Genomic DNA, 15,679 nt, shown 5'->3' with positions numbered 1-15,679 from the left:
GCGTATGAAATAACAGCACGCGGTGCAAGGACAGGCGCCAGCGTTGGTGCCAAGCTCGCCCGGCTTTCCATCACGCGCGCGCTACATGTTCCATCTCACTCAACAAACCAACATATTTGTTGGTTCGTACATCCATTTTTCATGTTTGTTGAGTCCATAATGGATGCAAAATCAACAAACTTCAAGTTTGTTGGGCCCATAGTAACTGCTCATATGAATCACTTTGGGTTTTCATCAGGATGAATTTGTTGAATAAATTAATGGATTCAAAGGTTTTATCAAAGTTCAAACACAACTAGCAATACATATCTCTAGCTGATCTCTTGTTGATGATTAATGGAAATAAGTTTTTGAAGTGCTGCCCGTTTTTGAAAATCTAATAATATACTATTAAAGTTCAGAACATTTTCTCACAAAGATAAAGAAGATAAAAACATACTTGTGGAAGGTGGATGAAAGAATTTCAAACAGACCAAACCAGTTTACCAACAAGGCAACACACTAGTTTACCACCCTACAAGGCTACAACTGAATTCTCGTTGGTCACTTTTTACATGGGTACGTACATATTTAACAAGCCTTCGCCAGTGATGCCTCCGGCCACTCCTTGTCTCTCAGAATTCACTTGTACCTTCCTTCCATAAACGATCTAAGCTGAGTTTATCCAAGCCAAGGCAAACTAGAAATAGTCATGCTGAATACCCAGGCAAAAGCTGCATTTTAAGTTCCCTTAAGATACAAAAACCAATTATATTGCAAATCACTAGAATCAAGATAGAGTCCCAAAGTTGGCATGGTTTAACTTTTAGTACAACATACCTCGTACACCTACATACTAGATATCAAGAAACAATACTTTCGTAAAACAAATGAGTTTGAACTGACAAAAATTAGCTGCTGCCAAATCCAAGAAAATGATCCACATGCTGGGCAACAGATTTAGCCAAGTTATCAGCTTCTTCTTGTGTTGATGCCTCTGCATATACACGTATGACGTCCTCAGTACCTGATGGCCGTACAAATGATCTTCTCATAGTGTACTTAGCTGCAAATAGAAAAGATAAAGTCATATCGCCAAACATTTAGATGGTCTGTACCGATACCTTCTTCTTTTCTGTCGCTCTGATGCACAAATCCTAAATGTTAAGTATCTCATATACTGCATCTCTTTTTCAAAAATAAGCTAAATAATTTGAAAACTGGAACTCGGTTGTTAAAAATTATCTGTGAATTTTAGACTCCTGAAATATAATTAGCATGAACAAGGAACCAATCAACCAACAAACCAACTGCAAAACATAATTAGGGCCAACTTAATGCATGCACTTACCAACTTCACAGTTTATTGCTTCTTGAAGACCTGTAGGTTTCACTACCCCAGTTTCTGCATTTGCTGTAACAACCGCAGTTCTGTCCATGACTTTAACCTGAAATTTATAGACGGATGTAAATTAGATAACTTGGACCGTGAGTTATAATGCATCAATATACTGGTGAAAGATACAAAGACATTTACACTTTAACATATGTTCAATCGTATTATACTCTTTCATCTAAAAATGAATTTGGTTTGTTACTACATGTAAAGGTTGGAATGTTGCAAATCAAAACTATAAACAATTTAAAAAAAAAAAAAAAAGAAAAATCCAAATCAGTTTTATGATGATATAATTTACTCATGAGTCATGAGAAAGAGTAGAATAATGAGATCTTAAAGAAAAGGATCATATTTGATACATTTTCCATAATGAAAAAAAAGACACTCGTTCACCTAATTATTGACTTCGATTTTCAGGTTGTAGGTATTGCAGATCACTAGAGGTGGGATAGATAAAAAGTGAGAAATTAGCAGCATAAAATGTCCCTGAAAAGCCTGATTGTGCTACAAGTTCCATTTCTCCAATTGGACTCCATCTCACTTACAATAGCTACTATGCAAATGTGTGCCACAGTAAAGCAGGTTTACTTGTTCTGATTATACTTTGGCAAAACTAGTACGCTACTCGGCCATGGTAAATAACCGAGAGAAGAGGGTAGTTCAGAATTCTTATAAGGAACACCATAACAGAATGTTCCCAACTCACCATCCACTGTGTTGTTCCTACTTCTTAGACTAAAAGTTATGGAAAACAAAAATTTACTTTCCTTCTCATGAGCAAACACAAAAGCTAATAATGCGAACTTCACAATGAATTTCATTAAGATTCGACAGGCTACAAAAACGGCAATATAAGTTACATCAAGTTAGAGATTAATTAATTCACAGACCTTAAGTTGCCTACTGGGTAGGTCCTGATAAAGCTCATTCCACCTCTGGATGGACCATCCCATATGCCGTAAGATGACCTCCACCAGAAGCACCCCACTCAAAGCATCCCCAACTGCCTGATTGATCAATTCACTAACTGCCAATAGCCTCTTAACAGAAAGTTGCTGTTCTAAACCTGATTAAGGGGAAAACAAAGAATATTAGCATTTAGAAATCGCAGTACAGAAATACCTCTCTATGTAGCTTGGGCGTATATAAGAAGTAAACCATCAGATGAAGAAGCAATCTCTTTATTTCTATTTTCCAACCAAGATAAGAAACTTGCAGAGAACAAGATTGTTCCATGTCCATTTGCTTCAAAATATATTCCGATATCATACTCGCAAGCCTTCTCATGCAAATATTTCACACCTGTTGGGGTAAGTGCAACTTCTAGACCCAACTTCTTAAGGTAATCTGTGGATGCCCCATTTGCATAGGCTGTCTGAACAATGCCAAGGTGTACCTGATGACCATCTTCCTTGTTTAAAATAGCCAATTGCTGCTTGATGAATAAAGCAAAAAGTGATAGTATCTTATCTCCATCAACAAGTTCAATCTTGTTGTTACTCCCAGGTAGCACGTGGAAATAAACAAACCGATCAGCATCTCCATCTAAACTGGCACACCTGAAACACTAGAAAGAAACTAATCAGTTAGCACCTAGGTAATTGGATCAATCTCCACCGTGTACATTCGTTGGTAAGTTGTTGCAGTCCAGGCAAACTAAACTAAGTTTTGACTTAGAAAGAGAAGTGCTTTAAAGTGATGGAATGAATGGATATTTGGATAGCTAACCTCTTTCCCACATCAATCTGACCAAATCCAGATGGTACAATCTTCTCCTTCTGCACGAAATCAGCACCAACTCCTTGGTTTAGAACACCTTCTCCTTCCCTACCCGAATTACGGATCTGAATCACCAAACTGCTCAAAGTTTTTTTGACCACTTCGAGTTTTTCTCCACCTACTCCATTAGCTCCGTCTACAATCAATTCATCCATTTCAGATGTGGTCATTTCCCTGGGTATATAATTCATTAGGCACCTGCACTCAGAATGAAACAATTAAAGCTTGAAAATCTGTAATTTGATAAGAAATTTGGAATCAGAAAAAAGAGAAATGTTATGTAAATGCTATGTAACACTAACCTAAAAGCGTTGGAGAGTTGTGTGAAATAATCAGATTCTAACGAACTTTTGCCCTTATTTCTATAGCGAACCATCCAATGGAGTTGTGGTGTAGTAAGAATTCCCATATCAGTTGCTACTGCGCCAACTACAGAATTAATTCCCTGCAGTCAATTAGCATCGGTGAATAGTATCATGTATGAAAAAATAAAACAAAGTAATATACTACAAAGTTCATGATGAACGATATGAAATAGGCCATACATGTCTTGCAGCTTCAAGAAGAGATTCACCACTTGGTCTTGTGTCTCTTCCCAAGAGAACCTCTGCAGAATAAACTCCTCCAAAGGAAATGTTCTCTTTCTTTGCGAACTCTGAGATCAACTGGTGGAGCAATCAAACAGTAATCATTAGTCAGTTAAAGAAATGATTGGAGTTCTAACATTTCAAAACAAATTGAAATCTCACTGATATACTTGAAACTCAAGGGATGTTAATAAAAAACATAGAAATGTAGGAAAAACATCGATGGTACTATCTCAACTCTAGCAAACAAATGATAATCGCAATTAACTAATCCACTGCCTCACACTCAACTCTCAAGCTTTAATAAAGGCTGAAATGAATCGAACATCGAGTTAGCCCATTTCAATGCTGCAAGCAAAAACAACGAGAAGTACAAAAGATGGCGATGAATTGAGTCACTAACTAACTAAAATATAACAAACACTATGCAAATGGTTAAGTTGGGCTCGCTAGCATGAACGTGTAACCCTAGTGGGGACATCAAACCTCAGGTTGCTACTGTTCTTTTTCTAAATCTGCAAGTCCTGATGAAGCAAGTAAAAAAAAAACAAAAAAAAAGTAGTAGTAGTTGGACATTGAACTTTCATACGGGAGAAACCGTTAGCTGGATATGTGAAAGAGTTTTTAGATCGAAACTTTAGATAAATAACTAACTTTTAGTTACGGCGTATGACATGGGATATCATTGAATTTTGATCGTCAGTTTCAGAGTTCAATTATATCCATCCATCTTCATGTGGCTCTTTATGTCTACGACTTATTTAAGGCACCTTATCTTTTCTTTTTTGAAGCAATCAATTTGCAATGTGAAACCCTGAAAACACTGCCGACTCCCCACATGCACAAGGCAATCCATCTTTACTCAAAGCCACAACCATAACATCTAACTGTTTGTGACTTAATACTACTTGCTGTTCTAGGGGTTTTTGAAGGAAAAAAAAAGGGATAAGCAGCAGAGTTTGGGGTCCTAGAACAAGTAATGCTTTCGGCAGCGCTCATTTGAGTTATTGAGAAGTCGACGGTGTTGATAGACCTCGGAGAAAATATGGGTACATAGTCAAAGTCACACCTCTAAGATGGAAAGTTATTAGAGAAGACGCCTCTTTTTACCTAGATTCTTACACTTAATAGTGTCTTAATACTCTACCAAAAAAAAAGTGTCTTAAGAAAGTATTAACTAGTAGTAGATTTCTGATGCTAATTTAGGAAGTTTCAACATATGCATCCAGCAGTTGCACACAATTGAAGAACCATTAGAGCCCAAGGGAGTCTTTGGAAACCCAGTTAAGAGAATCTATTATAAATGATGTGAGTCCTTACAACACTATGTTATACACTGCTGGAGAAGCGAAACAATTTGGCCTGATTAATTAAATTGGTAAAAGAAATGAAGATGGAATTATGTTCAAAAGATATCAAAACATGGACCATTCTCATTTCTAGTTATGGGAAAGTGAATCTGATTGGAAGACGTTTACATGTTTTTGGGAGTTTGAGGAAATCTGGCTGTGAACCTGATGGAAGGACCTATAAATTGATCGTTCATACATTGTGTGGTGCTGGAAAGGCTGATATTGCCTTGGAGTTCTACAATGGTATTTATGAATATGGAGGTTGATATGAATTTGTATAAAAAGTTTCTAATTGCTTATCACGATCAGGAAACTCTCAGCTGTTCGACTAATTGGAAATGATATAATAAGTTTGAGGATGGCTCTGAAAAGTTTACTGGAATGAAAGAATCTGGATATCTTCCTACCTTTTCGATTTTTACCGAGCTAATAGAACATGTTTTAAGATCGAATCAGTATAAAAGAGCTTGCAAACTTTACAGGGAGATGTTGGAGAACGGAGTTGAACTGGATATTGTTGCATTTACAGCTTTGATCACAGGTCATGTGCAGCATAACCATGTCACCGGAGCACAGGAAACTTTAATTATATGAAGGATAAAAGTGTGAAACCCACTCTAAAATTCTATTTGATTTTCTTTAAGGAGTTCTGTAAGGCTGCAAGAACAAATAAGGATCTTGAGCTTTTGAACAAAATGAGGATCTCAAAAATGAACATCTCTGATGAAATGTTTCATTTAGAAATAGCCTCATCTGAGAGAAAAGGAGACATAAAGACAGCTGAGAAGGTGAAGCAGATCTGGAGAGCCATTTGCAATCAAGAAAATGGTTCAGTATATCTACCCACCAATTACCAGTCTCTCGATGTAGCTACCAAGTACCAACATGTCGTTCATATATGTCAGCCCACAGAATCCTGTTGCACTTTAAAACCTACCCAACTACATCCACTGGTCCAAGAAGCTCTGGAGAAACACACTATTCAGTTCACTCCAGAGCTTGTTCGTGATGCTCTTCGCCATTGCCCTATAACATGCTGCATTCAGTTTCTTTCCATGGGTGGGTTCGCAGTCTGATTATAGCCACACTGCAGAGACCTATAACATGGTCATAAAATTAGCTGGATCTGGAAAAGATTTAAACACATGAGAAACGTCTATTTGGAAATGAGAAGAAAAGGCTCCTTGGAAACTTCATCAGGGCAAAATATGTGCCAGACAAAGAACTGGTTGAAATCTATCTTAATTGTCTGTGTCAAGTAGGAAAAGTATCAGACGCTCAAAAATGCAAGGAAGATTTATGCAAGAGTGGGTTTAGCAAGCCTCTTAGCTATTCGCTGGCAATAGGGCTCTTTGCCGTGCGGGGAGGCTAGATGAAGCTCTAGCTATGGTAGATGAAGTAGGGGAAGAAAGATCTAAACTTGATCAATATATTTACGGAAGTTTTATTCATGGTTTACTAGAGCAGGTAAGGTGGATGAAGCCTTAAATGAAAGAGGAAGGTATCGGTCCGACAGTCCATGTATATACACCGTTAGTTGTCCACTTCTTCAAGAAGAAACAAATTGGGAAGCTCTGGAATTTTTCAATAAAATGGTAGAAGATGGTTGTGAGCCAACCATTGTTACATTCTCTGCACTGATCCGTGGTTATATGAACATGGAGATGGTTAGTGATGCTTGGATTATCTTTCGATGTATGAAGCTAAAAGACCTATACCTGATTTTAAAACATATCCAATGTCCATGACATGCCTCTATGAAATAGGCAGGTTTGAAGAAGCCCTGCAGTTATTATATGAGATGTCAAGTAGTGGGATAATCCCTAGTTCCATTAACTTTTCGCACTGTTTATTATGGCCTAAATAGAGAAGGAAAGGATGATTTAGCTCATACAGTAGGAAATGGGATCTCAATAATAAAAGAAAGCTTTTATCTTAAATTTCTCTTCAATAAGGGGGGATGCAAAGATTAATTTCTACAAAATACTGAAAATCAATCATCATTTTAGGTTTCATGTGTATCTAATTTATTATTTTGTCTGTGATAAGACTACTACCACTATCAAGTTCAATCCTTAGCACAAAAGCAAAAGTGATAAAATCCACAATACAGAATCATCAAAAGAAACAACATTAGCAGCTGACCTTAACAAGATTTTGTGGATCAGGAGCATTAGCAAGTAAATCAGCAAAAGGTTCCCAATCTTGTGTCAACATACCACCACTTGGATCAGCAATTTTAACACCATTATCTGAAATCTGATTATGTGAAGCAGTAATCATCAATCCAATTACAGATTTAGTTTTCAATGATCTCAGAGCTGCTAATATCCCAACTCTAAATACAGTTGATGATAAAATTGATGCATCTGCTCTAAATCCAGCAGTTCCATATGATATCTTCACACCCTTTGGAACTGGATATTTTGATGCACATTCTAACAGCATTCCTTTTTGATGTTCATCCATCGTACACAGAGAGAGCGAAAGAGAGGTTGAAATTTTGATGATCAAAGTGATAGTTGTTCAGAGTCTTCAGACTTGTCTCTCTAGATTTGGGCATAAGCTCTTGCACCTTGTTATTCAGTACCCTCGAAATGTAACTCAGGGGCACCCTAGGATTTGACACTTAAACAAAATACTCGGGGCTGTGGTCCCAATCTAGATTGAAAGCGCGGGAAAATTGATACTGAAAGAAGAGTGAGAGAGAGTAGAGAGACGATAGGAAGTAAGAGATGGAAGAAGATCCAGGCAAGAGTGGAAGTGGTGGTGGTGGAGCAGAGGGAATCATAAATCTGAAACCTAATTCATCTATGCCTATTTCTTATCACCCTTCATTTGGTCCTCATGAAGATCTTCTCCTTCTGGAAGTCGATGAAAAGCTTCTCCCTCACATTCTACATCAAAGGTAAATACATATAACCATTAAAACACCAATCTAGAATTTTAAAATTTCAATTGCAGTTTCTGGTTGCCCACTTATGTTATGTGTTTATCGATTTTGAACTTTTTTTTTTTTTTTTTTTGAAGTTTTAGGGTTTTGTGTGTGTTCTTTTGTAGAGTAACTGTAAGAGGAGAATGTGATGAAGAAGCAGTACTGTGTACTTCATCTACAACGTACGCGATCAAATTTGTCGGTAACTCTAATTCTATCTTTCTAATTCCTCCATTTGAAAATTCTGAATTTACTGATGAAAATGGGGAAAAGGGGGACTCATGTAAGGCGGCTCAAGTGCTCAAATTGGCTTCTGGAAATATGGAGCTAGTTGAGATTGCCCCTAGGTTAGGGAAACTAAAGTCACTGTTAATGGAGAATCCTTACAGATCTGAGGAGGATTCTGTGGATCCTATGGAAGAAGAGGAGTATTTGGAAAGAGGGAAAATGGGATTGTATAGATGGGAAGATTTGGTTGCTAAGGTTCAAGCAAGTGATGAAGAATTGAGAGCCGAGTTAAAAGCACTTTCAGCTGTTGAGATTAATGGGTATTGGAGAATTGTTGATGATGAGTATATAGATGTTGTTTTAAGTATGCTTTTGCACAATTCTGTGTTGTTTGGGTGGAATTTGACTTCACTTAATGAAGATGAAATTTCGAGCGTGCTGGAGTCGGATGGGTTTTCGCGTAGAATTTCGCTACATAATTTGGAGGTTTATGGAAATAAATTGGATACGGATATGGAAGGCAAATGTGTTTGGAGACTGGATGAGAAGAGGATCTGCGTCCATTTTGCAAAAGGTGTTTTGAAAGAAGGGAAAATGAAGATGGACAGATTTATGGAGGAATGGGTACAGAAGATTCCAGCTAGGATGTGTGCAGATTTTGAGATGTTGGAAGGGGAAGTTTTGGTAGAAAAACTTGGAGTCGAAACATGGGTCCGTGCGTTTAGTGTCTCTTCTTTACCTCTCACTCCTGCTGACCGATTTGCTGCCCTCTTTCGAGAGAAACAAAAGTGGGAAATGAAAGATCTTCATCCTTACATCAGGTTTGCTTCAATTCTCTCCTGTTCTCTATCTCAATTTTTCTATCTAAAATAGATAGTACTTTGTATCACTAAGATTAAGACATTATAAATAATTGGAGATTTCTAGGCTTCTAGTAAATCTCTTTGCATTTAGCATTTTCGGATGGCAATTTCAATTCATATTGTATATCTATTAATCTTCTTTCAGGGATTTACGAGTACCAGGTGTCTCTGCCGAAGGTTTGCTTCTCAAGTACACTCGAAGAACACAACCTACGCCGGGGGCTGAACTTATTTTCAGCGCAAGATAATCTCAAATGATTTCATTTGTTGTCTCGGTTCATCATATTTTAAGTGTGAGTGATCTTTGACCAGTTGTTTTCAAATGGGAAATTCATATTCCTTGAATATATCATCTTTAGTTTTATACTCCATGGATCATGTTTAGTTCAACATTAGACTATTGTTTGTCTTGTATCTTTATTGTATCTGTACTAGGTTTGTCCTCCGGAGTCCAATGTTATTTTGGTAACACTCACATTGTAGTAACACTCAGACAATTGAAGCATAATGGCTGCTGAACTTATTTCTGTGCCCAAGAAAATTCAGATGGATTTCAGTTTTGCTCTAGGTTTATGACATGTTAAATGAATTGGTCCTTAAACAGTCGGATTTAAGTTGGAAATACAGTAATGTAACCTATTTTTATAGTGTAATGCAGAAGGATGTACCGGTTCACCCATGGTTAGCTACCTAAAACGGTTTGACTCTTTGATCACAGTTCACTGAGTTGAGTTCATTAATCTGTGCTTGTTGAGACCCGACTGTCTTTGATTAACTTGGTGATACAACCTAGTATTTCAGACTTGCAGTTTGCCAAGTGTTCAAGTCAAAGGGCACTATCTAGCCCAAACGATGAAACGCTAAACTATACTTCCATGCCTTGTCGTTATTAAATAAACAAAGAATTAAGAAACTATATGTGTAGGGCATTACAGTTTTGAAAACCCAAACCTCAATAAGAACTTGGTGCTTATAAACTTAGTTAGCTAATTCATCCATACGACTAATTGCAGTTTCCAGTTGGCGTTATTTTCCACAAGATCTAGGTTTTTGCTAGTTAAGATTTACATTTCAACTCCTGCTTTGTTCATTCACTACCTGATGACTTCTACCTTCTCTGTAGGTTCGCGTTTCCTATGCAGTACTCACCAGGACTGTAGGTTGAAGGTATACAGGAAGAGGCTTGTCATTAATTCGTCAGCATTCAACAGACAAGTATTTAGATGTTTTTCAATGTCTTTGTTCTTCTTGTCAGGAAAGAAAGCTTGCATTAACCATTCATTGTTGTATTTTCACTTCTATTTATTTTACTAAAATCTGAATCTGTGGAGTTGTTATGTTGGAATAAAGTATGGGTAGAATTTTTTTTGAGTCCACTCATCTGGTAACCTAGGAACTTCCAAGTTGATTCATATCTGACATGAGCTAGTGCAGTAAGTGATACCAGTATCAATTCCTCTAATCTACTCTCATTGGATCCCTTCTTCCACTCCATTCCTACCGAGTAACTATGAGCAGCTCCGTCAAGTTTTCATGTTCCAATTGCACACTTTTTTATTATAATTTTTATCTAAGGTTATTCTCTGCTTTTTTTCCGAACATATGGAGAAAGAGAAATGATAAGATATGCTATCTAAACCCAGCTGGCAGCAGGAATCAAAGTTCGCCCACTGCAATTTTAAGCTTGGCCGATGCTCTTACAAGGAAAGATGAATATATTAACTAGCAAAGATAGGACATAAGATTTATAATTTCGTTTTTATCAAAAAGCATTAGAATTATATTTTTTCATTATAAATTTTTTGAGGAAGATCTTTAAAGATTTTCTTGGCTTCTTGAACTTCTTGGCTTCTTGAACTGTGTTTTCAACGTTGTCCCTTAGCCATGTAACAGCTTTTTGTATATCAATTTATTTTGCATCTTGGTTTCAACCAATCATCGAATTCACACCTTCTCTTCCTCAAAATTGGGGGTTCAAAACTAAGTAATGAAAATCAAAATCAAGCAATGCAAGATTTCAGATACAAAAGTTGAACAAAATCTATTTAGTCCAACAAAATCTTCAGTTTGATAAAGAAATATCATATCCAGAAAAAACATAGAGACAACACTTTAACGTGGTCCCACACGAGGGCACCGACTACAACCCGCAATTCCTAACGAGCTCTCCTGTTTTAGCCTTTGAACGCTGGTGTAAATCGTAGAAACTTCCAGAAGGCCTTTGAACGCTGGTGTAAATCGTAGAAACTTCCAGAAGAATTTCAACTCTACTCTTGGTCAAACTCGTATGGAATAATCTCTTCTTTAACATCCAAAATTTCCTCGACCTCGACTTCTTTGGCTTCATATTCTTCCTCATCATCACTAGCCTCACCATCTCTTAAGTGCTGCCTCTCTAACTTCTCCTCTTCATGAATTTGTTTCCATTTCATGATCCAAGATTCCCATGATTCTTGCAGCTTCCTTCGTTTTTCTCTGTCCTGCTCGCTCAATTGAGCACTGACATCTTGGTCCTCAATCTCATATTTCTTGCTGTATTTCTTGAGATTCTTAGCAATTTCTTCTTCTTTTTCAGCAGTCAACAAAGATGGTGGCCTTGGGCGCCACAAAAACTGAGATAGAAAAGTTATACACAATTAGGTTTCAGGGTTCAGCTGGGTACAGCATTGGAAGAACATAAACAATAAAGATATATTTTACCTGATAGAAATGATCCCTTGAGTGCCTGTACAGTAGCTTTCCATTGAAAGACCAGATGTTGAACCCGTTTTCCATTTCATGAATGGAAGTAACAGCAGTTGCGACATATCTGCACATATGCCAGAATCCAAGAGGAAATTATAATTCTCATCCGCTATATGTACCAAAAAGAGGAAATGGAATTATGCCCTAATAGGCTAATATCCACTAAAGAGATAATCCGCATACTATAGAGAAGGGTAGGAATACAATTAAATAATTTTATTAAGCTGTCGGTACCTTCCAGTGGGATCCCATTCGATTTCTGTTGCCATAAAATGTTCCCCAGTGGCCATGGTTTCAAGCTCATCAACATTGTAGAATTCCAACTGTCCATTGAGATGTTTCAACCCAGCAAGAAGTATGAAACGGCCAGAAGGTGACCAATATAGCGCATTTGCATTCTTTCCTTTTAGCGTTGTGAGCTTTGAGACACGCCCAGTATTTGTAGCAGTTCGCATCGAGTAAAAGCTAATATCTGTCCTGGAAGATTCTCCATGGATAACAGCAAATCTATGTCCTTTAGGCTCCCAAGCAAAAGCCATGATCTTATCATTTTTGTTCTCCAGCTCGAGAACCTCAATAGGAATGTCTCTTTCTTTGATTCGGAAAAGCTCAAAACCAGTATACGTACTTTTCTTGGTTTTGGTATACCTGTCAACCTTAACTGCAAGGTATTCTCCATTGCTTTGCCAGTACATTTTGCAATCACTGACACTGAAGAGATTCTTCTGCCTGAGTTCCTCTTTACCGGGAATTTGAAAAAGACTCACCTGCATATAAAAGGCGCATTAGAATAATTTAAGTAGAAGCGGAGATATGGAATATACATTAAGAACTTCAGTACTCACTCTAGCGGGTTGGTTGCCTCCACCTAGTTCAGGAACAAAGAGAGCAATGATGGGATCAGCAGGTGACCAGCTGAAGTCGAGCACATTTTCAACCTTCAAAGACTTCTTATCAATAAGAGTGAAAGTCTCTGTCTCATATACAGAGATGACATTCTTTCCAAGTTTGGCAAAATACTTATCGTCTGTTCCACCACCCCATCTGAATAGTAAAAGATAAAAAGAAAAATATTAATTAGTCATTTGTCAACCTTTCCCATGGTTACTTGAAGTACCACAATAACACAGAAGGATAAATCACCTAAAAACGGGCCATGAGACTCCCGATACACCACCGGTTCCACCAGTTGCAAACTCATCAGCGCTTCCCTTGAAATCTCGCATTACTTTACCGGATCGTACATCAAAAATGTTCAAGATAACCCTCTAGAGCATAAAGAACACAACACTTCAGAGATGCTTGATATCAAGGAAAATAAAAACATATAGAATAGATGCAAAGTGAGGCTGCTCACATGCGTATCACGAGGGTTGCTAGGTTCATGACTGCTATATGTAACCAAATATTTTTCCCCGGGAGAGAAATCTATGAGCTTAACCTGCAATCGACAATATCAATATTACTAAACGCAGAAAAGAAAAAGAAAAAAGCAAAGATGAAAAGAATGTACAACTTGACAAGGATATAACCTGTGGATGGGCATATCGTGAAAGGCGATCAAAGGTGGCCGCACCACCCCACACTGCAGCACCTTGTCGGTGAACAGTGGCTAAGTATGTCCCAAGTGGAGACCACTGAACAAAACTCTCAGTCCAGTACTGCAAGCCAAAAAGAAAAACATATTACTTAAAAATGAAGTTACCAGACCTCCCAGTTACTGGAATAGCACAGTATGTTATCAAACTATGTACAACGAGATATACAACTAGATATTAAAAGTAATGTGCAAAAGATTGTTATATTTACTTGACGGCGATAAACTGGAACGGGCATGGATTGCCTGGGATCGTTCCAAAAGACTTCAGTATCATGATGTGCACGTATAACAAACTGATCACGTGCTTTTTCATCAGTCAACCATTGTTGTAGATTTTCCTGTAATCGAACATGCAGATATTTGAGTAAGGGAAATTAACTATAAAAAAGCAACAATATAGAACTAGACCAATGGTACAACACCAAACACACTAAATCATCATTTAGATGATACAGCTCAAGTAATAATTCACACCTACAAGGAGTAATAGCTGGAAATCTGTGTAATAAAAAATAACATATGAAAACCATTCTGTTGTACAACTGCTTAAAATAAAAAGCTTCATGGTGGAAGAAGCTGTAAAAGTTGGACTTATTATTTCATAACAACCAAAAAAACAAAGAGACTAAAACCACATACATAATTAGGTCTAAATTTATAATATGTATTCCCGGAAATTTAGACTTCTACGTAAATAAAATATCTGAATTTCAGAGATCTATATAGACTATAATTAAATTTTCCTTTGGTTTAATTTAACATTTAGAAACGGTTTAAAAAGAGGTACCCCGGGTGCATATGGCTTAATTTCAGGTGGAGCCCATTCATCGGGAACTTTCATGAATTTGTCGAAATCATCAAATAAGTTGACTGCAAATATATGGGCTTTGTCCAATTTGTAGCCATGAGTCCTCTCCTTGGCAAGCTCAGCTTCCTGTAACAATGAAAGTGAGTAAAGAGCCACATTATATTTACAATTACAAATTTTAGGGAAAAATTACAGAATAGGTACATTAAAAGACAACTTGATCTCAACTAAATCAAGTTCCCCCAAGTTGAAAAATATTGGGGGATCTAGGTATACAGTTAATAATTGAACCAATCTAGGTTTCATTAATAAATCAACATCGAGTAAGAGAAAATACCTGAGGAGTATTATATTCGATGTGACAATAACCTAGAGTTTTCTGTGTTTCAGGATTAACAGGCATCCATAACCCATCTTCCTTAATAACACCAATCTGACTGTAAATCTTTTTAACAACGCCTTCCAACTTATCATATTTCTCAGGAGGAACTACTGGAAGATTATCAACAACCATTATATTACCAAATCCTGATTCAAACTCTAAACTATCTTCCTGGCGGAGTTTTTCTTCATCGTCGCTGAAATGAAATATAAACAAAAAAAAAACATTAAAATCCATCTCTAAGCATGAGAAAAGAAAAATCAACAAACAAAATCAGGGGTTAAAAGGGATTTACCTTGGAATACCAAAATCTTCACCAGGTGGTAACTGAATCGAATCTAGATCAACTTGTCTAATATCAATTCCAAGTCTATTTCCAAAAGCTTCAATGTCTGTCATCGACATACCTTCCACCATGTTTGACTTGTTCAGAAGAAAGCTACTGCGGTGAATCTCAAACCCTAATCAAAACCCTGTAGGGAAGAAGGAGAGATAGAGTATGACTGTATGAGGATAGATAGAGAATAAAATTTGGTGCTAGCTAGGGTTTCTGAAGATATAATTCTTTTGGAATGATTTTTTAGGTCCGGTGGTTTTTTTTGGGACCATGGTCTTATTAGGCCACCTTCCTTAACCTAGAATATTGAAATGACTAATCTATCCTTAACCTAATTTAATTTAAAACCAACATAATAACCACCTCTCTCTATATATGTATATAACCACCACCTCCTCTCACCACCACCTCCCACCACCGCCGATTACCACCACCACCAACCACCGATTACCACCACCACCCACCACCGTCTATTACCACCAACAACAACAACAACCACTGATTACCACCACCGCCCACCACCGCCGATTACCACCACCACCACCTCCAATTATCACCACCAACAACCACCGATTACCACCACCACCACTATATATATATATATATCTTAATTTAAAACATTAACAAAGATATTCTCACAAACCCATTACTTGCCATTCGTTTTTGGTTGAATAAATGAGAACTA

The 15,679-nt window shown here is 37.3% G+C and overlaps 3 protein-coding genes across 4 annotated transcripts; 1 reads left to right on the top strand and 2 right to left on the bottom strand.

Moving 5' to 3' along the window:
- Positions 1-699: 699 nt before the first annotated feature.
- Positions 700-7,678, bottom strand: LOC113297343 (phosphoacetylglucosamine mutase-like). The gene is made up of 8 exons (XM_026545775.1): positions 7,242-7,678; positions 3,703-3,822; positions 3,460-3,602; positions 3,107-3,355; positions 2,537-2,937; positions 2,269-2,444; positions 1,331-1,427; positions 700-1,045 (listed from the first exon to the last, which is right to left on the bottom strand). The coding sequence occupies exons 1-8, from the start codon at positions 7,563-7,565 to the stop codon at positions 891-893; spliced, it is 1,665 nt and encodes a 554-aa protein (XP_026401560.1). The 5' UTR covers positions 7,566-7,678; the 3' UTR covers positions 700-890.
- Positions 7,679-7,727: 49 nt separating this feature from the next.
- Positions 7,728-10,498, top strand: LOC113297344 (sister chromatid cohesion protein DCC1-like). 2 transcript variants are annotated; one of them, XM_026545776.1, is made up of 4 exons: positions 7,728-8,004; positions 8,127-9,080; positions 9,268-9,415; positions 10,246-10,498. In XM_026545776.1, the coding sequence occupies exons 1-3, from the start codon at positions 7,832-7,834 to the stop codon at positions 9,368-9,370; spliced, it is 1,230 nt and encodes a 409-aa protein (XP_026401561.1). In that variant the 5' UTR covers positions 7,728-7,831; the 3' UTR covers positions 9,371-9,415; positions 10,246-10,498. The 2 variants fall into 2 exon arrangements, with proteins under 2 accessions (XP_026401561.1, XP_026401562.1); XM_026545777.1 differs by having other exon boundaries at positions 7,737-8,004; positions 8,157-9,080.
- A 582-nt stretch (positions 10,499-11,080) lies between these two features.
- On the bottom strand, positions 11,081-15,239 carry LOC113297342 (eukaryotic translation initiation factor 3 subunit B-like). Its single transcript, XM_026545774.1, has 11 exons — positions 14,953-15,239; positions 14,613-14,853; positions 14,255-14,401; positions 13,677-13,805; positions 13,400-13,528; positions 13,225-13,308; positions 13,011-13,135; positions 12,713-12,911; positions 12,102-12,634; positions 11,823-11,931; positions 11,081-11,734 (listed from the first exon to the last, which is right to left on the bottom strand). The coding sequence occupies exons 1-11, from the start codon at positions 15,072-15,074 to the stop codon at positions 11,390-11,392; spliced, it is 2,163 nt and encodes a 720-aa protein (XP_026401559.1). The 5' UTR covers positions 15,075-15,239; the 3' UTR covers positions 11,081-11,389.
- Between the last annotated feature and the right edge of the window lie 440 nt (positions 15,240-15,679).

This window comes from Papaver somniferum, chromosome 7 (genome assembly GCF_003573695.1).
Source record: "Papaver somniferum cultivar HN1 chromosome 7, ASM357369v1, whole genome shotgun sequence".
Taxonomy (NCBI): domain Eukaryota; kingdom Viridiplantae; phylum Streptophyta; class Magnoliopsida; order Ranunculales; family Papaveraceae; genus Papaver; species Papaver somniferum.
Note: the sequence above shows the minus strand (reverse complement) of the source record. Positions and strands in the feature narration are given on the sequence as shown.